The sequence below is a fragment of the Myodes glareolus genome, chromosome 24 (genome assembly GCF_982192425.1).
Source record: "Myodes glareolus chromosome 24, mMyoGla1.1, whole genome shotgun sequence".
In the NCBI taxonomy this organism is placed as follows: domain Eukaryota; kingdom Metazoa; phylum Chordata; class Mammalia; order Rodentia; family Cricetidae; genus Myodes; species Myodes glareolus.
In genome coordinates, this window is record NC_142049.1 from 28,963,827 (window position 1) to 28,986,451 (window position 22,625).

The 22,625-nt window shown below is 48.5% G+C and overlaps 1 protein-coding gene across 4 annotated transcripts; it reads right to left on the bottom strand.

The window, feature by feature from the left end:
* Positions 1 to 4,295: 4,295 nt before the first annotated feature.
* On the bottom strand, positions 4,296 to 10,110 carry Lysmd4 (LysM domain containing 4). Of its 4 annotated transcripts, none has more exons than XM_087901230.1 (4): positions 10,057 to 10,110; positions 9,628 to 9,820; positions 8,761 to 9,050; positions 4,296 to 7,032 (listed from the first exon to the last, which is right to left on the bottom strand). In XM_087901230.1, the coding sequence occupies exons 3-4, from the start codon at positions 9,040 to 9,042 to the stop codon at positions 6,430 to 6,432; spliced, it is 885 nt and encodes a 294-aa protein (XP_087757356.1). In that variant the 5' UTR covers positions 9,043 to 9,050; positions 9,628 to 9,820; positions 10,057 to 10,110; the 3' UTR covers positions 4,296 to 6,429. The 4 variants fall into 4 exon arrangements, with proteins under 4 accessions (XP_087757356.1, XP_087757357.1, XP_087757359.1 ...); XM_087901231.1 differs by lacking the exon at positions 10,057 to 10,110 and adding an exon at positions 9,914 to 10,050; XM_087901233.1 differs by lacking the exon at positions 10,057 to 10,110 and adding an exon at positions 9,373 to 9,495 and having other exon boundaries at positions 9,628 to 9,648.
* Between the last annotated feature and the right edge of the window lie 12,515 nt (positions 10,111 to 22,625).

Here is a 22,625-nt window from a genome sequence, read left to right on the forward strand (position 1 = left end):
CTGGTATACAGAGCAAGGGCCAGCCAGGACATTGGCCCAGAGAAGTTACACAGAGAAGCCCTGACACCCCCCCACACACACACACACACTCCCAAAGAAATCCTCAAAAGAAGCAATGTGATTCTAAGTACCCCAGAGTAGAGCATAGAAATGTGTAAGAGAAGACAGCAAAATACAGCATCCAGTAACACATTGCCATATCTAGACTCTAACCAAAAATTCCCAAGCGTCAAGGAAAACAATGAAATCTCTAACTAGGGGTGGGGAGATCATACGATAGGTTCAGAGCGGCATGAGTGATACACTTAGCAGATGGGGGTTAACACAGCTCTTAGAACAAGTAGAAGCTGGGAGCATGAGCTCAGTTATGGGAAAACGGAAAAGGTATGAACAGGTCTAGGAATTGAAAACACCTCAAATAAAAGATGCATTTAATGAGATGATGTCCTATTAGACATCACAAGAAGAAAAAGTAATCAAAACCACACAAACAGGAAGATTGAGTGAAAAATGAATGTAAATCTTGATGAGATTTTCAGCTTCAAACCGCTCTCTACAGGTAGAGAGTAATAATCAGGAAAATTTAAGGATGACTGCAATTTTCCAAATCAAATGAAACTGTACGAACTCACAGATGTAAGAACAAAAGAATTAGGAATAACGAACATAGCAAGTAAGGAAACTCCATTTAATGGTGGTGACCTCCTCATGCCATGAGTCACTTCTAATTTCCCTGAAATAATGCCAAGTCCTTAAATGTAGAACCCAGGTTGTTACATGTCTGGCTCGTTTTGAGACATTCCTACAACATTTCCTCAAAATTCTATTTATACTCCCAACACACCAGGTCCCTGGCTACTCAGTTTCTTGTGTGAATAGTCCCCACGTTCCACCCTCTAGCCCTTAGACCACACTTAAAACACGGTTGTCCACTGATTTCCATTGCCCCTTTGAGTGTAGCTAAGGAAACGTCAGCTCAAGTCATCGAGAGAACTTACTATGACTCTCTCAACTAACACAGTACCCAAGCCCCTCTCTGGGTCCCAGACCCTTTATCACATCCCCTCTCCTAGTTTATCAACATCTTGAGAGCAGGGGACGGGGGGCCTGTCTGGTTATCACACCCCCTCTTGGTGTTCTGAAAGGTTAATGAAGAACTCAGGCATATGGGTGGATGAATGAATGGAGCAGAAATAAAAAGGAACGTGTTTCCTATTCAGGGCAAGGAACTATTATCTTAGAAGAACCAGAAGCCGCCAGATGGCGGCACTAAGGAGGCTCGGACAGGCCTAGTCTCCATAACAAATTATAGGACACGGTTGTCTCAGAATCAATTGAATTATTTAATGAAGTAGCCAAATGCTCTCTGAAGAACTGGGAAAGTCTCCCTGGACCACGTTAAGACCTGGAGAGGTTTTAAGAGGCACTGCTATGGAATAACCCCAGAAACCAGAAAGTTATAAAGGGACCATTGGCCATGGGGTCGGGCAGGGAAGATAACCGGGGGCGGTTGATATGAAGTGAGGAATGAAATAATGGGGCGGGGACAATGACAACAGTTTCATAAATGTTTTCCTGCCATTTATATTTCTTCTTTTGAGAAATCTCCGGTCAGTTTCATAATCCGTTTTGATTAAAATTTTTGTTTGTTTTTGATGTTTGATTTTTTTTGTTTGTTTTTATCTTTTTGGTTCTTTGTATATTCTGCACACTAATTCTCTATCATCTCGTGAAGATTTCCCCCCTTTTTGGACTTCCTTTTTAATTAATTGACTGTTTCCCCTGCTGTACAAAACATTTTAGCTTTATGAGATCCTGGTTGTTGATCTTATTTCTCAAGTGACCAGAATCCGATCCAGAAAGAACTGTGACTAAATGTTGAAGTGGACTCCCTAAAGTTTTCCTTTAGCAGTTTGAGTTCGTGGTTTTATGCTGAGGTCCTTGATTCATTTGGCGTTGATTTTTGTGCAGGGTGAGAGCTACCGTCCTCGTTTAATTCTTCCACGTGCATACATCTGGTCTCTGCAGCATCATTTTTGAAAGATGGTGTATTCTCTCTAATGTATGTTTTTTATATCTTTGTCAAAACAGGTGGCTATGGTACATGGATTTTTATGTGGGTCCTTCATTCTATCCCATTGATCAGTGCATCTGTTTTCTACCAAGACCATGCTGGGTTTATTAAGATGAATCTATTATATTGTATTATAGCTTGATAATATTTTTCAATAAAACAAATTATGTTAGTGCAAAAAGATAAAGAAAGGAAGGAGAGGCAGTGCTGTGACCCATGTCACTGGTGGAACAGTCTGGAACCTTATGCATCTTTGAGCAGGGGTGGGAAGGGGCACAAGGCTGATGCTGCCAGCACCATGCTGTGCCTTTCAGGGGCAGTGAGAGGCCAGGGACCAGCCTCACCTGTCCTCAGCTGTAGGCAGTCACCTGGCCTTGCAGGCCTATCCACACTTTCCTCACCCTGGTGCCCCTGCTCAGCCTGGTGAAGCCAGCAAACCCTTCTCCCTGGGAATGAGCATGAAGAAACCCTCCTCCACCATGCTGAGCACCAGGGCTCTTAGCAACACAAGCCAGGCTGACTCTTTAGACAAGGGAGGGGTCTGGGTCTACATCCAATGAGGTTTACACCAGCAAATAGGAGGAGGAGGGAACTAGGCCAGGGGATGTGGCTAAGTGATAGAGCGCTTGCCTTGTGTATGCGAAACCTTTCCTTTGATTTTTTGGGCATTGGAAAGAAGAAGTAAAATGAATAAAATTTTTAGAAACCTAAAAACAACAAAATAGGGTCCAGCTAGGAACGCACCTCAGTGGAAGAACAGATGCTAGGGCACGAGGTCAATCCCCAGCACTCTCCTTCCCCACAAAGGGAAAATGATGTGCACTGGTAGCCACAGTTCTTGAATCCCTGCAATGGATGACTCTTCCCAGCACTGGCCAGTGTTCCTGCAGACCGAATTGTCTAATTCTCTCCACCACTCTCTCCTGGAGCCTTGCCTTGAGAGACCACAACTACTGGTGCTTTCATGGACACCATACAGGTCAGCAGAGCGTCTGTCCCTCAGCCTCACCAAGAGCAGGCTGGTGGGTAGCAGGACAGAAAGGTTATGGAACAGGAAGAGCCCAAACACAGACTGCCAGCAGGGGCAGCTCCCGAGCCCCGTTTGTCAGCTATAGGCTCCTAGATTTCTAGCTGTAAAGTGGTGACCCTCCAGACCACCTCACAAGGGGAGTGGGAAGGCGGGATTTCCTGCACAAAATGCTTGCCCTCGAGGAACTCCAGTGGGTTATACTTTAGTATGTTTTGCTCTTGGCTGCAGCCATCTTTCACTTGACTTCAGGCTTTCTCTACCAGGTAGGTATGGTGTGTGTGTGGGGGGGGGGGGGGCGGCGGCTGTTCTATCTCACTTGACTGTCAAGTCCATGACCTTCAGTGTCATCGTGTCTCCCGTGTGCCCCCCCCCCCACTTCCCGTCTCTATCCCCTGCTGTTCAGGTAGGCAGTACACAACCCAGCCTGGAGCCTTATCTCCCTAATGTAAAGTCAGCACATCCAATACTAAGAATTCCTTAGTGTTCAACAGGAAGAGATGCCCAACCAAAGAGATGGGCTATTTCTTTAAAACCTTCGCTTTAGCCGTGTGGTGGTGGCACATGCCTTTAATTCCAGAAGAGGCAGGCGGATCTATGTGAGTTCAAGACCAGCCTGGTCTATAAGAGCAAGTCCCAGGACAGGCTCCAAAGTTATTGAGAAACCCTGTCTCGAGAAACCAAAAACAAACAAACAAACAAACAAAAAAATTCACTTTCTTGGTGACTGGAGTGATAGCTCCATTGTCAAGAGGGCTTACTACTCTTGCATAGGACCCCAGGGTAGTTATTAGCACCCACGGCAGGCAGCTCACAGCTCCCTATATGACTCCAGCTCCATTGGGTCCTACACTCTCCAGAGTTCCATGCACAACCCTACAGAGATGCAAATGCACATAATTTAAAGAATCTTTTCAAAAACACCCCAGTCACCAAAATGCTGCAGATTAGCAGGAAAGGAACTCCCTGGTATGCCTTCCACAGACCTAACTGAACTGTGAAGCGTGTTATGGAAGTCAGTGGGCCAGAGTGCACTGGTTACCACTCCGTCCGTCCTTCCCTGGCTGCGTAAGCGTGTGTGTAGCCAGAGCCCCAGGCCGGGCAGGAGGCATGGGCCACTGCCATCTTCTTCAAAGCCGTCCCTCAGCTTTTAACTCTGTTACTAAAATCCACATATGAAAAGAGGGGGTCATGTTTCCTTCACAGAAGAAATACTTTATTCCACTTGAGAAAAATACAGAAATACAAGTCACAGCCGCAACTTGTCTAAAACTCAGTGACATACTGATACTGTTGCACAACACCTTGGTCTACCCAGACACAGAAGGTGGCTGTGCCAAGCCCATCCCCCGCCCTGGGCAGGCAGGGTCACTGTGACAGTCATTTGATGCCATCCAGGAGCACTGACACTGCAGGTCCCTTGTCATGATCTGCTTAAGAGCCCACACACGACTATGCACACGCAGTCACGATCAGTCCCTACTGAGACAGAATAAAGCATAGATATTCTTTGTCTGGCAAAAACGGTTTTCCCATGGGACTCTGGGCCCTGCCTGCTGAAGTTAATGGTGACAACACTGAAGAGAAACTTCACAGTAACAATGGCATGAGCATCCAGACAGAAATCACCAAACACAATTGACGTTAACTGTATCCAGAGTCACAGGTTCAGTTTTGGTCTCAAAATATTTAATTCTGAAGATGCTTTAAACTTGCTATGTGTACCCTGGGCAGATTGGTTTTCAGAATAACTGAACACCCGGCTCAAGAACTGTTCCGCTCCTCTGGTCAGATTTCCAGGCCTACGTGTCAAATGGCCGAGCACCCCCCAAGCTCACACTGGAGCTACCAGCTTGACTTCTGCTCTCCCTGGAGCTGAACCCCCAGCCACCTCGGCCCCTTTCTGCTGTCCTGGGCAAGCTGGCTTAGCCCTTTCTCCCACACCCCTTGCAGCACGTGGTTGGCTCCTGACCCCAGAGGGTGACTGAGGAAACCTTGGGTTGGGTGTCTTGCACCCTCTGGTGTCTGGTGTTCTTTTTTACAGCCTGAGTCACATTGTTGGGGTTTGGATGTCCCCCAAAGGCAAATATCTCAAAGGCTTGGTCTTCACCTTGGCATTGGGAAGGGGTGGAAACGTTAAGAAATGGGGTCTAGTGGGAAGAAGTTAGCTCACTGCAGACATGATCTTGAAAGTGACCCTGAGACCCAAGCTCCTTGTCTCTCCCTCTCTTCCTGGTATATGAACACTTTGTTCCACCACACTCTCCTCCATGATGTGTGTCCTTACCATGGATGCCCTCCAATCAGGCCACGGATTGAAACCTCGACCCAAGGTTCAATCCAAACCTTTCCTACCTAAGATCATTTTGTACAGTAGCGCAGAGCTGACTGACATCATGCCTGGCTTTAACACTGAGATGCACAATCTGGAAGTTTAAGAACGGCGCTGAAAGAATCGAGTCAAGGAGGCAGCAGGGAGAACACTCTGCCCCGGGTGCACATGGTGGGGTGGGGGGTGGAGGCCACTGGTCTTGGCAACACTGATCTGACAATGGGTCGGCCTCTTAGGTCCATGTGTTGGGATCTTAATGGCAGATCCCACCTTCAAACCACCTGCCGATAATCACAGCTGCTCCCAAGATGCAACTGGAAGAACCCAGGGAGCCATCACCACAGAGGTGCCCCTACTGTGAATCTGAGCGGTGGCCCTGTGTCTGGTTTAAGATATGCCCATGTGGGAGACCATAAAGCTCCAACAGTGTGAGGGACCGAACTGCGCTTACATCAAAGGATGGCAGTTTGGATTTGGGGCAGTCTCACTTCTGAGGTGGCATTGCCTCGATGGGGCCAAGTGAAGAGGCAAAACACGTCAGGCTGTCACAGCTGTAATCCGTCACTCTGGAACTCAGTGACAGACAGCACAGCACCTCAGTCTTCCCAGACACAGACCCACCCCACCCTTAGCGGGCAGGGACACTGTGACAGTCAGTTGACCCCATCCAACAGTGGGAACACCAACACTGTAGATCCCTTGCCGTGTTCTTCTTAGGCGCCCACACAGAGTGGCTGCATAGGACCTCACAGCCGGCCCTGCGTGTCTTCAAGAAAAAGCCACTGGTTTCATGTAAATGTCCCTCTTCCTGGGACGATGATGTCTGGGCTCCTGCATCCTTGTGTTAGGCCAGGCCCTTCCTCAAGTCCGTACAATCCAGATTGACATGGTAACTTCTTTCACCATCCACACATCCCAGCAAAGTGCAGCATTCCCAGGGAACAGCCAGTGACAGCTATACACACCAAAGCATCGCCAATTCTAGAATAAAGGAGCTTAGGCCCCTGCCTCGGTGGTGGAGCTGACCTGGTTGCCTGAAACGGGGAGGGTGGGCACTGGAATTGCCAGCCTGGGGGCTTGCCCTGGACCTGAGCTTAGTGTCACGGAGCCATTGGGGACGACGGTTGCATTCAAGCCGCTTGCGGCTTCCCCGGTGGCTTGTATTTTAAAGTAGACGAGATAAAACACGGGCAACACGATCCCAATGAGAAGCATGAGGAAGACGGCATTCCACCACTGAATTCCACAGTCTGCACCATCGGCTGCTGGCTTCTGGGCTGTGGGGAGGAGTGGCTGGGCCTCCACAGAGCAGCTATCACTGTGGAAGACATCAGACTGCACGGCCCGCTCAATGTTCTCATCGATTCCCTTAAAGAAGTCCGTCAGCTGGCTACCCTGAGCAGCTGCCCCAGCGGCATCTTCATCTTCCGGCAGTTCGATCAGGGTCACTCTGGTCTCAGAGGACGGGGTCCGCAGGGGGGTTAGTTCTTGGTGGGTCTCTGTGAGGATCCCATGGTTTCTCACCGGAATCTTGATTGACTTCAAAGCATACAGGTCTTGTTCTCGGATGAAGTTATTTACTTTCTTGATATCTGCAACCTAGGGAAACCATGCATTATAAATATACAATGCTCCTTATAACCAGTACCTGCCCCAGCAGAAACCCTCAGCCTGCTGGTGTCCCAGCGAAGCCCATGAAGGCTAGAAACTGCACCCACAGTCAGCTTTGTTTTGGCTGAGTAACCTGCGCTTATATTTTTGTGTGTGTGTCTTTGGTTTTTAACCTCTTAAAGAATTAGAAATCAACTGTTCTACTTCGCATCATTTCAGATACATTTGGTTAAGGGTTGTGACTACAACAAAAGCTTCAGGGGAAACAGGACCAACACTGTCGCCCTTTCTGCCAAGCTCTGGGACGACAGTGCCCCCTCTCACACCAGAATCCAGCAGAGCGAGGGGCCAGACAAGCTCACCAAAGCCTGCGCGGGCCCTGGGCACACATTCAAGGGCTCTGCCACCTGATGGCTCCCTCAGGATGCTGCCTTAGCACTTTCCCAGAAGTGCAAGCACAGGAACTTATTTCCTGAACAGAAGTGCCTGCAAGTTAATCCACCCTGGGGAGGTCCTATTGCTTACCAGAAGCGGGTGAGGAAACCAGCAATCAACCTAGGCGTTCTGGACTAAGAGTTTCCACTCCCAACTACAGTCCGTGGGACGTGACTGGGTTTTATTAAGTAGCACAAAGCTTCTAACAGACAAGGAGGGACAGGAGGCCAAATTTTAAACTTCCCCTTGAGCTACTTTTGAAAAACTTATCTGGAATGTAAGTACAACCCACAGAGTTTATTACTCTGGTCCATCGTGTGTGTGTGTGTGTGTGTGTGTGTGTGTGTGTGTGTGTGTGTGTGTGTGTGTTCCCATGCCCACAGAGGTCAGAAGCTTGAGTGAGCTTTTTTCCGTGCCCTAGAACAGGACGGCTTTCACTCTTGGGCACTAACCCAACAGCACGTGTATGTGTCTCTAACAGGATCTGGGCTTGTTCGTGTAGGCACTGATTATCCACTCTGGATTTGTTAAGAGACCATGGCCCTGACAGACCTATTCGGTTTGTCTTTTCGAGACTTTGTTTTTCAGCCCATGGTCTGTAAGTTCTGCCCATAGACGCAGGTTATAAGATCCAAGCACAAGGCTGATGTAATGGAAAGATGCTATGTGTCCCTGGAGACTAGCTTCTATACATTGGGAAAGACTCCCACACCCACACGATCCTTTTGCTCATTTGGATCTTGTTAGCTAAACAACAGACAATTTTTAGGAGGTAAAAGCTTTTTCTTAAATTGGGTAGCTGATGCAGCCTTGGAGAATGCTGCTGTCGCTATATATACAGCATGGGGTCGGCAGCGTGAAACAGGTTGTTTTGACGCAGGAGAAAAGAGCGATTCCAGAAATGCTTTCCTACTTACTTTGCCACTGTTAATCACTCTGAATGCTAAAAACATAATTAAAGAGAAAGAGAAGGTTATACAAGTGCACCGCACAGAGGCCAGACCATGCAATTCTAATAGAGAGAAGGAAAAACTCTACCGGTCAATTAGCCAAGGTCAAGAGAAGGTCAGAAGAATACGTGAAGTGAGAAGCAAGCATGCCGAGGACACTTAGGGAAGCGCCACCTACCATCGCCAGCCCCTAAGATCTTAAATCCAGTGTGCTCAAAGGACCACACAGCTTCATAGTGTCGCTGACAGTCAGGACAAATGAAAAACACACCCTTAGCTGAGGTTCCCGACTAACTCATCATCAGCTTCCTCAGGGACTGAGTCAGCTTACTTTGCAGCCATACTGGAGAGCCAGTTTGTTGAGGCTGTCCTCCTGGGCCAGCTCCCGCTGCAGCAGAACCATGCTGCCCGCTCCGGGCTGCTGAGGATGTTGGATGTTGTTCTTCTGGCGCTCCTTGCCCCGAGGTCGTAACACCCCGTGATGGGACTCTTCCTCGGAGGAGTCCCCGGAGTCCCCACTGCCATTCTTGAACATGTAAACGTGGCTGTTTGGAGTCCTACAGACAACAGCTGGGCCTTGGAAGGTCTTGGCTAACACTTCCGTCTGCCTCATTTTCTTAACTGAAAACCAAACCTGGGGTTAATTCCATAGAAATGCTATTCATTTGCCTCTGACTTCCTAAAGAGAACTGTCTCATTAGTAATTCCCTAATATTACAAATATTCAGCAAGCATCAACGGGGCAGAACAACAACACCTCACACTAGTCCACTCCAGACTTAGGCAGAATAAAACCACGCTTTCCCTAATTGTGTATTATGTACAAAAAAACAAGAGTCCCGGCCCTCTTCCCTATTCACAACCGTGCCACTCCCAGCCCCCACACAGAACCCACTTGTGACTCCGATTACTATTCTCAGCTCCCGGACACTGAGAATCTTACATTCGTAATCTTTGTACAAAAACCTCGTGAGGCGTTCCAAGGTGTCTTCAGGAAGGCCAAGGACACGAGCTGGGAGCAACCATGGGTCGTCAAGTCTCTTATTTTGACCCTGGCTGACTTGACCTGAGAGACGAGCAATGGAAAAACGCCTGTCAAAGTTCAGTGTGCCCTTTTCTCACGGTCACCCCTGCACTCATTACATCCCCATCCTCCCCTTACTGCCACCTAAAGCCAAACGCCAGGGCCATAACTAACCTCCTTTCCCCTTCCAAATGGCTCGAATGAGACTCTAGACATTCCTGGCGGTGCCTTCCGAGAGGCCCTTTGGGGGGGGGGGACGAACAACCACCCTCAGCGCATCTCCCTCTGGTCTCGGATTTCTGAGCCCCTGCCAGCCGGGGCGGCCAGAAGAGGCCTCCGTTTCCCTTCAGTGGCAGGTGGGGTGTCCCTACATAGGAGATAAAACAAATTTGAGGCGGCCCCACCCCTGGGGCCTACGCGGGCCGGGCCCCAACTTTCCAGGGAGCGCACATCCTGCCACCTCCACAAGCCGGCATCAGCCCTCCGTGGACGCGGCCACCGGCCCTGGAGTAGCAGCCCAGCCCCGAGCCCACGGTGACAAGAGACCCCAAAAGCTCCAGCCCCCCAAGTCAACTCCGCAGCCTTTGCTCCAGATCGCGGTACCTCACTCCCAGACTCCGCCGCCGCCGCGCCCGCCGATTGGCTGCGATAAGCAGCTCTTCCGGGGGCGGGGACTGAGAGTTGACCAATGACTTCAGAGGAGGGAGGGCACTGACGGAGACGGAAGGTGCTGAGAGGTCAGAACTCTCTCTGCTCGAGGGGCGGGCCCCGATGGGCGGGGCTCCAGAGCGGCCAGGGGTGGGGTGGGGTAGGGAGCTGGACTTTGACCCTTCAAGCCCGCTTTCCCCGGCCTTGCCCAGTTTCCACTTCTGAGGCAGGCGTGGAACTTGGCCTCTTAGGTAGTAGCCATGGCTTTCTGCTCAGCCTCGGTCTTTTACCCGGCAAAAGAGACCTTTGATCCGTGTGTGTCTTGGTCTATAGCCAGGAGCGTCCCCAGTATTGCAGCCCGACCCTGGTATTGAGGGGCCCGATGATTGCCAGCCCCCGCCCAGAGATAAAGAAATGTCCAGGGGTGTGAAATATTACCGTGACAACACAGATCAGATTTAAAGAAGAAAGAATTTATATCCCCTGGCTAGCCAGAAAGCCCCTATTATTCGGAATGGAAAGGAAAAGCAGGTGATAATCTGTGGCGACAAACACAATCAAAGAGTAAAATCCTTAATGGAATAAGACTCATCCAATAAATAAGGAAGACACTAAGTGACCTGGGACGGCAATGCACCAAAGATGACTGGCTGGCAGCTGGCCAAGGTGTTAAACCTCTCTGGGAATCAACAAAAAAGCAAGAGCGCAGAAATCCTTCCTGTGGCTTAGAATAAAACTAAAAGTCTTATATCAAATGTCTAAGGCCAGGAGGGCACTGGGCCATGGCCCTCTCTGCCAGCCAGGGATTGTTCTCTCTGGCTTTAGACATCTGGTGTTTGAGGCTAGACTTGCTAATATGCCTAACAGTTCCTTCACACACACACACACACACACACACACACACACACACACACACACACACACACTCGCGGGTCCCCCACTGAAGTATTTGTGGTTTGTGACAGCTTCCCCAGCTTGGATGAGGCTTCCCAGGTCTGGTCTTCTCCTGGGAAGGAGGATGCAAGGTGTCAGGGGCCAACTGTTTAGCTTTCGGGATATGGCTCCAAACTCCAGGACTTAGCAAAGAACTGCAGTAGAATTTTATAAGCTTTGTCCTTTCATTTTGTACAGAGAAGTTAAAGAGACACAGCAGGTAGCGGTAGTCACAGCCGTGCCAGGAGAGAAGCAGAGACTAAAGCCAGTTGTACACTCACCAACAGTGACCATGACCCTAAGCTTCCTGAGCCTTGGTCCCCTTCTTCTGCTACTGTGTTGTTCCTGATGCCTAGGATGACCCCCCCCCCCCCCGCCCCGGTCTAACCTGGAACAACTGCAGAGGATGCCTTTTAGCACAGCCCAATTATGTAAAGCCACTATCTCAGTGTCCAGACATGCCCTGCACTCCTATGTAAGGCAGTTTGCTCATGGTCTGTGTACATGGCACACACTCCTCATGAAGCCCAGCAGATATTGCTAGTTCTTCATGGCCCAGATGGTGTCAGTAACCGAGTCAACCCTGACCAATCAGCCGAGAGGGTCAGGGTGGTAATAATGATCCATCGCCTCAATTGGGTTTCTTCCGTGATGTGCTCTCTCGTGACTCAGGGAAATCCATCGGCCGCTGGAACACTGCCTCTTTTCCATAAAGGGGAAGAGAGGAAGCGCTCTGCCATGTTAGAAATGAAGCTTGGCTGTGAGAGGTAGAGGGGGCAGCACCATGATGCTGCCGATGTTCATGAAAGGGTATGAGAAGCATGAAACGAATATGTTGTGTTTTCTACATAAAATATTATTGCAAAATTAAGGAGAAGAAAAGATACTCAGTGAGGAAAGCATTTGCTGCACAAAGTCCTGAGTTCGAATCCTCCAAAGCCTTTTTCTGGGTCTGCAATCCCACTGTTCCGGTGGCAGGACGGGAGGGATAGAGAAGAGAAATCCTGGAAGCTTTGGGCCAGCTAGGCTGGAGTGCTCAGTGGTAAGCACCAAGAGATCCTATCTCAGACATGTTGGTGTGCATACAGGCCTCTGAGATAGTTCTTCAACTGCCATACATGTACATGACACATGTGTGCCTATACTCACATATGAACATGCTTGCACACATACACACACACACACACATACAGAGCAATTTAAAACCAAGAAAATTCAAATAAATTATTATGCATTGTATAGAAATGTTTGCCATCTTTGATATATTCATATCTTAAATATATTAAAAAAGCATTCACATCTAAGCAAGAAAAGACACTCCCTAGAAAAACTGCCAAATCATATAAATAACTCTTTAAGAAATACAGGCAAAAACAAGTCCTGTTACCCTTACAGTCAAATACATATAAACTCAAATGGCTTCAAGATGTTCCTTATAGGTAACAGACGTGGGAAAGGCACAGCATTGTCATGTGTATTGTGTGGAATATGGTGGGGAAAGTGACAAAGAACTAAATCTAAATGGGAACACTTGTAAGATCAGAAAGCAGTCACTTTTACACTAAGTGAGAGTCTGATTCTGAGCTCCCATGCTTAGGGATTGACCAGTGAAGTGGTTAGGACTGGTTAAAAGATTCAGCTACCAGAACGCTTCTAATAGCGAGGAACAGAGAAGAGAATTGTTTAGCCCTTTCACGGAGTGGGATCAAGATACTCATTGACCTTGAAGCACAGCTATTGACATGGAAGGACTATTGTGATTAGGAAGAATTGTCTTAATCAATCTCCCAAAAACCATGTAAAGGGGAAAATCCCCTACAGCACCACCCTACAGAGACCCAGCGGTAGCAGACGCATGCGCACGACAGTCTTCTTTAAGCGATTTAAGCCTGAGTTGCGTTCATTTGCCTTCTTCGTCTTGCCTGCTATAAGCATCTGTCACAGTGGTTCAGATCACGGTTCTCCAGACGCGGAGCCTCCTCTGAAAGCACTCTCGCCTGTGTCTACAGCAAGGGTCTTTACATTTGAGTTTCCTCACCTACAACCTGGGGTCTGAATAACCCCCCTGCTGTGGTGAAGGTTAATCGTTGCTGGGACGACTCCTGGCGAGCGGTCAGCCGGCTCTGCTCAGTAAATGGGGGCGTGCTGGTTACATTAGCCTCAAGAGGCTAAAATTAGAAGCACAGAAGTTCATTTTTCATTAAAGAAATTCGTAGCCAGGCTTGCTGTGGACTGAACTTCTGTGTTCCCGTCCAGTGCTGTTGAAACCCTGCCTCCCGGATGAGCTTTTAGAAGACCGAGCCTTAGAGAGAGGAATGAGATCAGTGCTCCTGGGAAGGGGACGGCATGGCCTCCTTGCCCAATTTCTACCACAAGAACACACAAGAGAAGGCAGCAGCCTGCACCCTAGATGAGACACCCCACCCCACCCCACTGTGGGAAATGAGTCTGAGGCACTTTGTCAAGGCAGCTGAAACTGACGGCCACTGGGCCCAGCCTTACACAGGGACAGGTTTGTCAGGTGGAGCTTAATCCCCCTCATCTGTGGATTCTTTTATATGGCATTCAGTTGTCTCCAGAACTGACGATGGGAGGTGCCTGGAGACAGGAACCTGTTGGGCAGGGTAAGCTGTGCTAAGTAGCTGTCAACTGGAGTCACTGCCCTTCAGACTCGAGGACCTTCCTTGAGGAGCCTGATACCTTCTGGAGTGGACTGGTTCGGAGGTCTCCTGTGGGTTATCACAGGCTATTTCTGGCCACTCGCCCTTGCCTCTTTCAAGTCAGGGCTGCTTAGAGGTCCTCACCTTAGGGCGTCGCTCGGTTTCCTCCGAGTTTCACACACATTCCTTTTGTATGCTGTGGGTAAGCATTTAAAGGTTCGAGAGGTGGGACTTGACACCCCCACTTTGTTCCTGTGAGGAGTAAGACCTCATCCCCGCAAGGTTTCCCCTCACCCCACTTTTTTCAATCCTTCAACTTTCTCTGGTTAACCTTTGAACTGAGCTTTGGCATTTTGGAATTTCATCCAGGTTTGGAAGGCCTCATTCAACATCTCCAGGTCTCATCCCAGGTTCCTCAAGACGGGACATCTGGGATCCTCCTCTTCACTCCTACTCAGATCCACTGGAGAGTCTTTGTAAGGTTTCAATTTTCACATCTTCTCAAGACATCAGTGCTTCTTGGTGATGCTGCAAAGACCTGGGGTTCTTGAGAAATTGGGCACACTAATTCCACTGCCGGGATTTACAAAGACCAGAATAGGAAGAGACACATGTGTGAGATTCACCATCATCCGGATCAGTCCCTGAATGGTGAAGTTGGTGATGGCACTTCTACAGTAAAAATCCCTCAGGGATGGAAAGTAACCCATGATGTATGCAGTCCTCCGAGCCAATCTCAAAAACACGATGCTAAGGGAAAAAACTAGATGCTTTCAGCGATTCTGTTGAGTTTGCAAGATCGTAGGAGAAGAAATCAGGGGTTGTTAGAGGTGGAGGCAGAGGTGGCGTGAGGAAGTGGGATTTGTTTACAAAGCAGCTCACAGAACTTTCTGGAAAAACAGCAACGGTCTAATCTCAAGTGCAGTAAATTACTTATCAATAAGCTTAAGTTATTGGGTGTGAAGCTCCTCAAAAATTTCAGTATAGACTTAGACGATCCAGCCCACTTCTGGGCACATAGCACAAAGTATGGTCTGTACACCACAAAAAACACATGACAGCATTCTCACAGTGGCCAAGAGGTGGGACCAGCCCAGACGCCCACCAACAGGGCCTGGCTCAGCAAATGTGACATAGGGATATTCCTGAGCCATGAGACAGAAGGACTTTCCGACACACTCTGCAACACAGATGTCTCCCGAACACATTCTGTGGGATGAAGTAACCCACATAGAAAAGGACAAAAACCCTAAACGTAGCACGAATTCTAATCGGTCTTAATAAATAAAACCTGGAGCCAGATATTAGGGGGTACAAGCTGAAGGATCAGAGAAGCAGTGTAGCCAGCCACGAGAGAGACCTTTTACCTCTCCCCGTGCTCCGACAAAGGGACAACTGTCCTTAGACTTCATCTCCAGACTCCTTCTGTCTCCACCTAACATCAGACTGCCTGAGCTCCTGTCTCCTCCTGCCTTACATTCCTCTCTGCTCAGATACATCACTCCTGTTTCCACCTCCTAGTGCTGGGATTAAAGGCATGAGCTCCCAATTGCTGGGATGACCTTTGTGTGAGCTCTGTTTCTCTTTTAGACTACACCAATCTCATACAGCCCTGGGTGGCCTTGAACTAACAGAGAGCCAGCTGCCTCTGTCTCCCGAGTGCTAGGTTTAAAGGTTTGTACCACCACCGCCTGGTCTCTAGTGCTTAGCTCTGCACTCAGGTCTTCGGGCAAGCTTTATTTGTTAAAAGACAAACAAAATATCATTACACCTATGACCCATTTCCAGGGGGTCTCAGAGTACATGAACTCAGAGACAGAAAGGCGTACATTAGTGCCATGGGCCTCCAGGGTACAGGCATTTGATATTAGAGCAGTAAGACTGAGGTCCTTAAGAGCTGATGAACAGGGACTAAAGCCCCCACTTCTCAGGCTGCTTGCTTTTGTGCTTTGGGTCAAGGGAAGGCATGGCTTTTCTCACCCTCCAGCATGGCTCAGCAGCACACACTGTCTCTGAAGCAGAGAAGCTCTCCGAAGCAGACAACAGTGCCTCCTGGTAGCTTGATATCAGATTCTTCCTCAGCCTCCAGAACGGCAAGGAAACCAACTTCTGCCCTTTGTAGGTCACCTCATCTCAGTGTCCTGTAATGACAGTACCAGTGGGTCAGGCACTCGGAGGGAGGAGAGAGAATGGAGTTGTTCCTGCTCCCAAACTCATTCCAGATTCACCTTACAACCGAAGATGATCTTGAACTCCCGACCCTCCTGCTTCTACCAACTGTGTAATAGGATTGCAGGTATGAGCCATCAAGCATGGTTTTATGACTGCTGGGGATCAAACTCAGGACCTTAGGCATACTAGGCAAGCGTCCTACGCACTAAGCCATATTTCAAAAGGACCCCATATGCTCTGTTTTTGAGTAGTGGGTTTGCCGGTTGCTCGTGGTGAAATGAGTGTTGTGGAAGCAGCCATCCCATCAGGAAATTTCCACCCTGTCAAGGTAGCTACTCACCAAGTGGGTCCATTGAACCTTTGGAAGTGGACAGCTCAGACTGAGGTACATTCTAGTACAAACTTCACACCAGATTTTTGTTGTTGTTTTTTGAGACAGGATTTCTCTGTAGCTTTGGAGTCCGTCCTGGAACTAGCTCTTGTAGACTAGGCTGGCCTCAAACTCACAGAGATACGCTTGCCTCTGCCTTTCGATTTCTGAAATTAAAAGCGTGTACCACCACCGCCCAGTAACACTACATTTTTTAAATTAATACTTTAATTTAGTATGTGTGTGTCACAGTGCATGCGAGGAGGTCAAAGGACAGCTTACTTGAGTATGTTCTCTCCCTGCACCATGTGGGTACCGGATTCCACCTCGGGTCATTGGTGACAGAGCTGTCCTCCTGGGCCCACACTGGGTTTTAAGTAAGTTCGCAGTATACAGAAAAGGTCTGAAAGGCCTTTTGTATGACTTAGATGTTTTGCTGTTGAAATTAATCTCACTAGTATGTTGGGGTTTTCCTTACTCTGGCAAGGAGAAAATATAAACACATCTTTGTGCATAGTCTATGGGATAGCCCTGCCGGGGGTCTCTCTGCTGGACCTGAAATCCAGTGTCCGGGGACTTCGCTGACTGGAGGCCTCCCCTCTAAAGGGCCTTGTTTAACAGGAGGAGATGGGACTATTGAAGTCAGCAGGGACTCAGGCCAGGCAGCGGCAACTTAACAGAGATTGGGACAGAGAATAAGGGAGCCAAGGGTGCGGTCCAAAGGACATTCCTCCCCCACGCGCCTTGCCACCCCTGCCTTTCTTAGCTCTGGTCCTCTGCCCCGCCCCTGCCCACCTCCTCCCCCTGGTGGTAGGATCAGGCACAGCAAGAAACGGGGTAAGGCTGGGAAGCCTTTGAAGTTAGCTGAAAACCTGGGGCCCTTCTACTAGGAAGGTAAGGGATGGAGCTGCATTAGTGGTGTTTCTGAGGCCAGAGTGTGAGAGGGTCACCCAGACTGAGGGTCGGATGGAAGCAATCTGCATAGCCAGAGACTGGGGAGTGACAGAAGCGGAGGTCACAGGCGGTTCCTGCATCCCACAAAAACTGCTCAAGGTCTCCCATGGATTGTTGTTTGCAGGGCTTGTTTGGGGAAGTTCTAGGTTATCAAAGGTGGGCCAGCCTCTTAGGCTGTAGGTGGCAAGTTCCTAGCATTTCCCAGGCTGGGGGATGTTTCACTTATACATAGGAGCAAGCTCCCCAAAGGCCATGCTAACTGTTCCTAACCTGGAATAGACACCAAGTTCATGTTATATACACAGAGAACATTGTCAGCCTTAGATTGTTTAGAACTTGTATGGGGCCTAAACAAGCCAGGTTGGCCACTTGTTCTCAGTAGGTCTTTAGAGATATACTGAAAAGCAGAGAGAGGGGATTTATAATTCAGCACAATGTGACGGGGAACAGGGGAATCTGGTGACCCCAAGCCCATCTTCAGGGTTCTGACACAGACTTAGGTTAACATAGATAGCAGGAGGCAAGCACAGCCAAGGAGCCCATGTCAAGGTGTGGTCCTGCTCGCGGTGACTCTTAATTGTCTCAGCCCCTCCTTCCAGTTGTCAGAACAATGTGAAATCCCTTTCTGGGAGACAAAGCTGTCTGACTGTGATCAAAGCCCCAGCCTTTCCTGTTTCCCAACTTGAGACTCTGGGAAATTCCAGTTCCTTGGGGTTCATTGTCTCAACGGCCTGACGGTGGAGGGGAGGGGCATGGTGTCTTTCTTTAGAATGGCTCCCTGCCCCATGGTTACAGCACCACACCTTATTAAATATAATGGTCTCAGGTGTATATTGGACTAATAAGTGCCTGCAGAGCAGATGGAGGACACCTAATCCCTCCATCCCTGAGGATCTGCTCTGTCCTGGACCCTCAAAGCCTCATAAGACTTCACAGCTCTTGGAAAGTTAGGTCTCAGGGGCAGACAGGGTTTATCTAAGAACAGTCTGACAAAGGGATTGGGGTCACAGACATGGAGAAGAAAAACAAAGGAGGCACAGGAATAACCCAGAGATAAACAATGGCTGGGACCACTGTTGTCTCTGGGAGTCTGGGTAAGGACATTGCCATACCATAGGCAGTCTAGGGACATGCAGAAGTTTAGTGAAAATTAGAAATTTAGAAGAGACCCAAAGGCTATGGTACCCACTTAATGCTATGGAAAGGTAGGGACACACTTAGTCTTGGCCCCTACCTGTTTCTGTAAACTCAAATGTCAGCATCACCCACTGGCAGGACCATCAGAGCCAGCTGACCAGATTTGGGAATCACATAGGCTACTGTCTGGTTGTCCCCACTGCAGGACAGAGCCACAAGGGGCACACAGCCTAGGGCCAGCACCACCGACGCTGTCTCTTGAGAGAACGAGCAGCCTGCCTATTAGGGGCTGACTCCTGCTCAGCCCCAGACACGTGTAAAAATCCCAACTCTCAGCTCTTGTCTTAGTTAGGGTTTCTGTTGCTATGCTAAAACACCAAGACCCAAGGCAAGTTGAAGAGAAAAGGGTTTATTTGGCTTACACTTCCACATTGTAGGCCATCACTGAAGGAAGGCAGGACAGGAACTCAAACAGGGCAGGAACCTGGAGGCAGGAGCTGATGCAGAGGCCAAGGAGGACGCTACTTACTGGTTTGTTCCTCAAGGCAGACTTTTTCTGCCTGCTTTCTTATAGAACCCAGGACCACCAGCCCAGGGACAACACCACCCACGATGGACTGGACCCTCCTCTATCAATCACTAATTAAGAAAACACCTTACAAACTAGCCTGCAGTCACATCTTATGGAGACTCAATTTCTCAATTGAGACTCCCTCCTCTCAGATGACTATCGCTTGTGTCAAGGTGACATAAAACCAGCCAGCACACACCAGAGGATGCAATTGTACTGGAACATGTAGAGATACATTTGAAGATCTTTAAAGCTGTGATTAAGTAATGGTGCGACCTTCTGGGTGGGCCTCAATCTAATCTGACTCGTGTCCCCTATAAGAGGAGATTATGACATTCACAGGGACACCTCTGCCTAAACAAGAAGGGCCATTGGAGGCCACCGGGAGGCAGTGTGAGATGCCCTGGGAGAAACTGATCCCGCTGATACATTGATCTCTGCTTCCAGCCTCCAGAACCCAGACACTAAATTCCTGATGGTTAAGCCACCCTCCCATGGTGTTTTGCTGTGGTGGCACCGCAGACCAAGGGATTAGCCTACACTCTTTGTTGGAGCCTCTTGAAAGCAGCTCAGAAAGACCCCAGACAACCAAAGACACTTTTCCTTCATACTCACTGTTATTCCTTTCGATCTTTGGTCCCTTTAAGGGGTAAGCCACGCCCACTCCCAGCGACTTCTGACCTCTTGTTGCCATCTTTCCTTCTTTCTGTTTCCTCTCTTGGCGTGCACACATGTTTTCTGTCTTTTCTCTCTCTCCTTTTCTCTGTTTTTGTCTTTCTTTCTCTCCCTCTCCTTCCCCCTCTCTGTTTCTTTCTCTGCCCCCTCCCCTTTTCCTCCATAACCCCGAATAAATACTTTAATTTCATTTTACATGTCCATGTCTCTGTCTCCAGCCTGCCCAGTAAATGCTCCCGCCTGCTTTGACATGGCCCCTGGGGACCTTGCAGGGACCCACAGCTGTCTCTGCCAGACTAGCGGTTGCTCTGTGAGCCTGCAGGGGCACACATTCATTTTTTAAGGAATGTTACTCACCCTTGGCAAGATGACACACGTGACAGGGAGGAGGCTGTGCTTCCACACCAAACACATATACCATAACACACACACATGCACACACACATGCACGCGCATGCACACACACACACACACTCACACACAAATACACCGCTAGTCACAAACACTGAAACTAAAAGGCAGTGGTGCAGACTTTAGGTTTTCCCACACATCCAGTTAACAAGATCTTGCATTGACTATTTCTAAAGAATGGTCCTCTGGGACAGGGTCCAGGGATCTTCTTCATCACCCAGGCAGTACTGGAGAACTCTGGATTTATATCAAGACTGCAGCTTTCTCTGAATTTTAGACCATTTGTGCTGTCTCCGTGAACAGCAGAACTTCAGCTCGTGCATTGTGAGCCCCACCATCTGTGTTCACTTTTTTGACTTTCATCCAGATCCATTTCGAGCAGGACAGCATGTTGTGATCACTCCTAGGTGTAGGAAGGAGATCCCATCCTAGACCTGGCCCAGTGAATCCTTCCCAAGGAGGATGGAGATGTGAGCCTAAGGACTCTGATTTAGTCCTAGTGGTGGGAATGTGGGAGGGATCTATGAGTAAAACTTGGCTAGAATCCTTTAGGGAAACACTGGGGACCCTGATGTCCTATAGGTAACATTTAGAGATATTGATTAGACATGGCTTTTATTTGCTTCATGTATGAAAAGTTAAGCTGTGAAAGTAGAAATTCGGTGTCTGTTGGAATTCACGGACAGGGAAAAACACTCCCCATCCACCTAGCCCTTTGCGATGCTTACAATGAAGAGGAGACTCCTAATATATTCAATATGTGAACACTTTACAATGACAAATAAGGGAATATGCTAATCATTTTTAAAAAAAATCACCGTGACACAAAAAACCGAAGAAAGAAACTTACAAAGAGGAACGATGTTTGCTGTGTTCGTGGCTTCCCAGGCCCTGTTCCTTAGTACTGCTGCCTTTGGCCTGTGCATGGTGAGGCAGAACACAATGGTGGGAACCGATGACGCAATGAACGGCTCAGCTCATGGTGGACAGGAAGCACAGAGACAGGAAGTGCCTTGAGAGAGGATGTAATCCTCTTGAGCGTGCTCCAGTGGGCTGCTTCCTCCTCCTAGTCCCACTAGTTCTCACCTCCTATAATGCCCACTATAGTCACAGATACTGTGAGCCTGCCAGTAGCAATGAGGAGACACAGCCGAGCGCCTGCACCCAAGACCCGGGATGCTCGAGTCCCCTCAGCCTGGACAACACTGCACAAAAGAGTTTCAGGATGAGTCCCCGTGACTTTAGCCAGTTTATTTGGCGTTTAGGCAGAGAGACACACGGGGAAGGACAGTTCCCATTCCCAACACAGTCCTGCTTTTTGCTGTTTCCAAAGGCTATGTATTACATGTTTATACAATCCTGTGGCTTCTGAGTTACCATTCCTTGAAGGATGTGGTTTATGAGTTTTAAATATGAAGCAAAACTTAAAATTTAAGTAAAGCACATTAGCAGGTTTGCTTAATTTTCTTCAAAGACTTTCTGGTTGTAAATGAAATACTGTAGTTTGTGAGGTGTATTGTTATACTGAGGGGTAGGAGAGGAGTTCCAACAGGGTCAAACTAAAGATGACTAACATTTGGCCCAAATAAGTATAGTTTATTGTTGTGCTTTGTTTTGATGCATGCATGCCTGTGTGCGTACATGTGTGCGTTCGTGTGTGCATGTGTGTGTGCATGTATTCTGTATATGCAGACACAGTAATACACAGGTGTACTTGTATGCAAAGGCAGGAAGAGGACATAGGGCATTTTTTTTCTCTATAACTCTCAACCATATTCCCTTGAGATAGCATCTCTCCCTGACCTAGAAGCTCACCATTTCACCAATTTCCAAGACTCTCCTATATTTTTTTCCACAACAATGGGATTACACAAAACCATGTCTGGATTTTATGTGACCACTGGGGCTCTGAACTCAGGTCCTTATGCCTGAGCAGCAACCTCCCCTGCCCACAGAGCCATCTCTGCAGCACCCATTTCATTTTCAAAGTCTTGTTTTGGACTTTGATTTTTAATTGGTTGTGTTCCTACTTGATGTATTTAGTTTCGTGCTTTTCCCTCTCTGCTTCCTCTCCTTCCCCCTTCCCTCCTCCACCTTTCTCAAACTGTTTTTCTCTTTGTCTTAACAACTCACATTCAAGGCAAAGACTTTCTAGGTGTCTACTGGTTGCTAACTTCCTGCTCAGGTTTATGGGTAGCAAACTAAAAGGCTTCTTGGATGACCGAAGCCTGCGGCGGCCTGGATACAACTTCACCTCCTCTTGGCATTGACATTCTGAACTGCATTGCTTTTGTTGGGTTGGTGTTCTGTCAACAACCTAGTGTGCTTAAGAGCATCTGTAAGTACAACAGAGAACACAAAAATTCTCTGCCTTTGCCTCCAGGCATTCCTAAATGTCCCATAGGGGCACAAAAGTCACCCCAGTGGAGGACAACTGCTGGGCATGGGGACAGTATGTGGTCCTGGATTCCATTCCCCAGTGCCACAAAAACAAGAACAAGCAAAATCCTTGCTGTGGACTGAACCCCTAAATACCCCCAGTGCATCTTCAGGCTGTTCCTCTGGAATGTTCTTCCCTCTGTCCTCCTTCCAGCCCAGCTTGTCTCTCTCCTCCAACTCACCCACACTTGTCCCTGTTCTT

Coding starts and splice junctions, on each gene's coding strand:
- Lysmd4 (XM_087901230.1), bottom strand. CDS start 9,042: ATGAGGCAGACGGAAGTGTTAGCCAAGACCTTCCAAGGCCCAGCTGTT. Junction 7,033..8,760: donor CTCTCCAGTATGGCTGCAAA/GTAAGCTGACTC, acceptor TGGTTTCCCTAG/GTTGCAGATATCAAGAAAGT.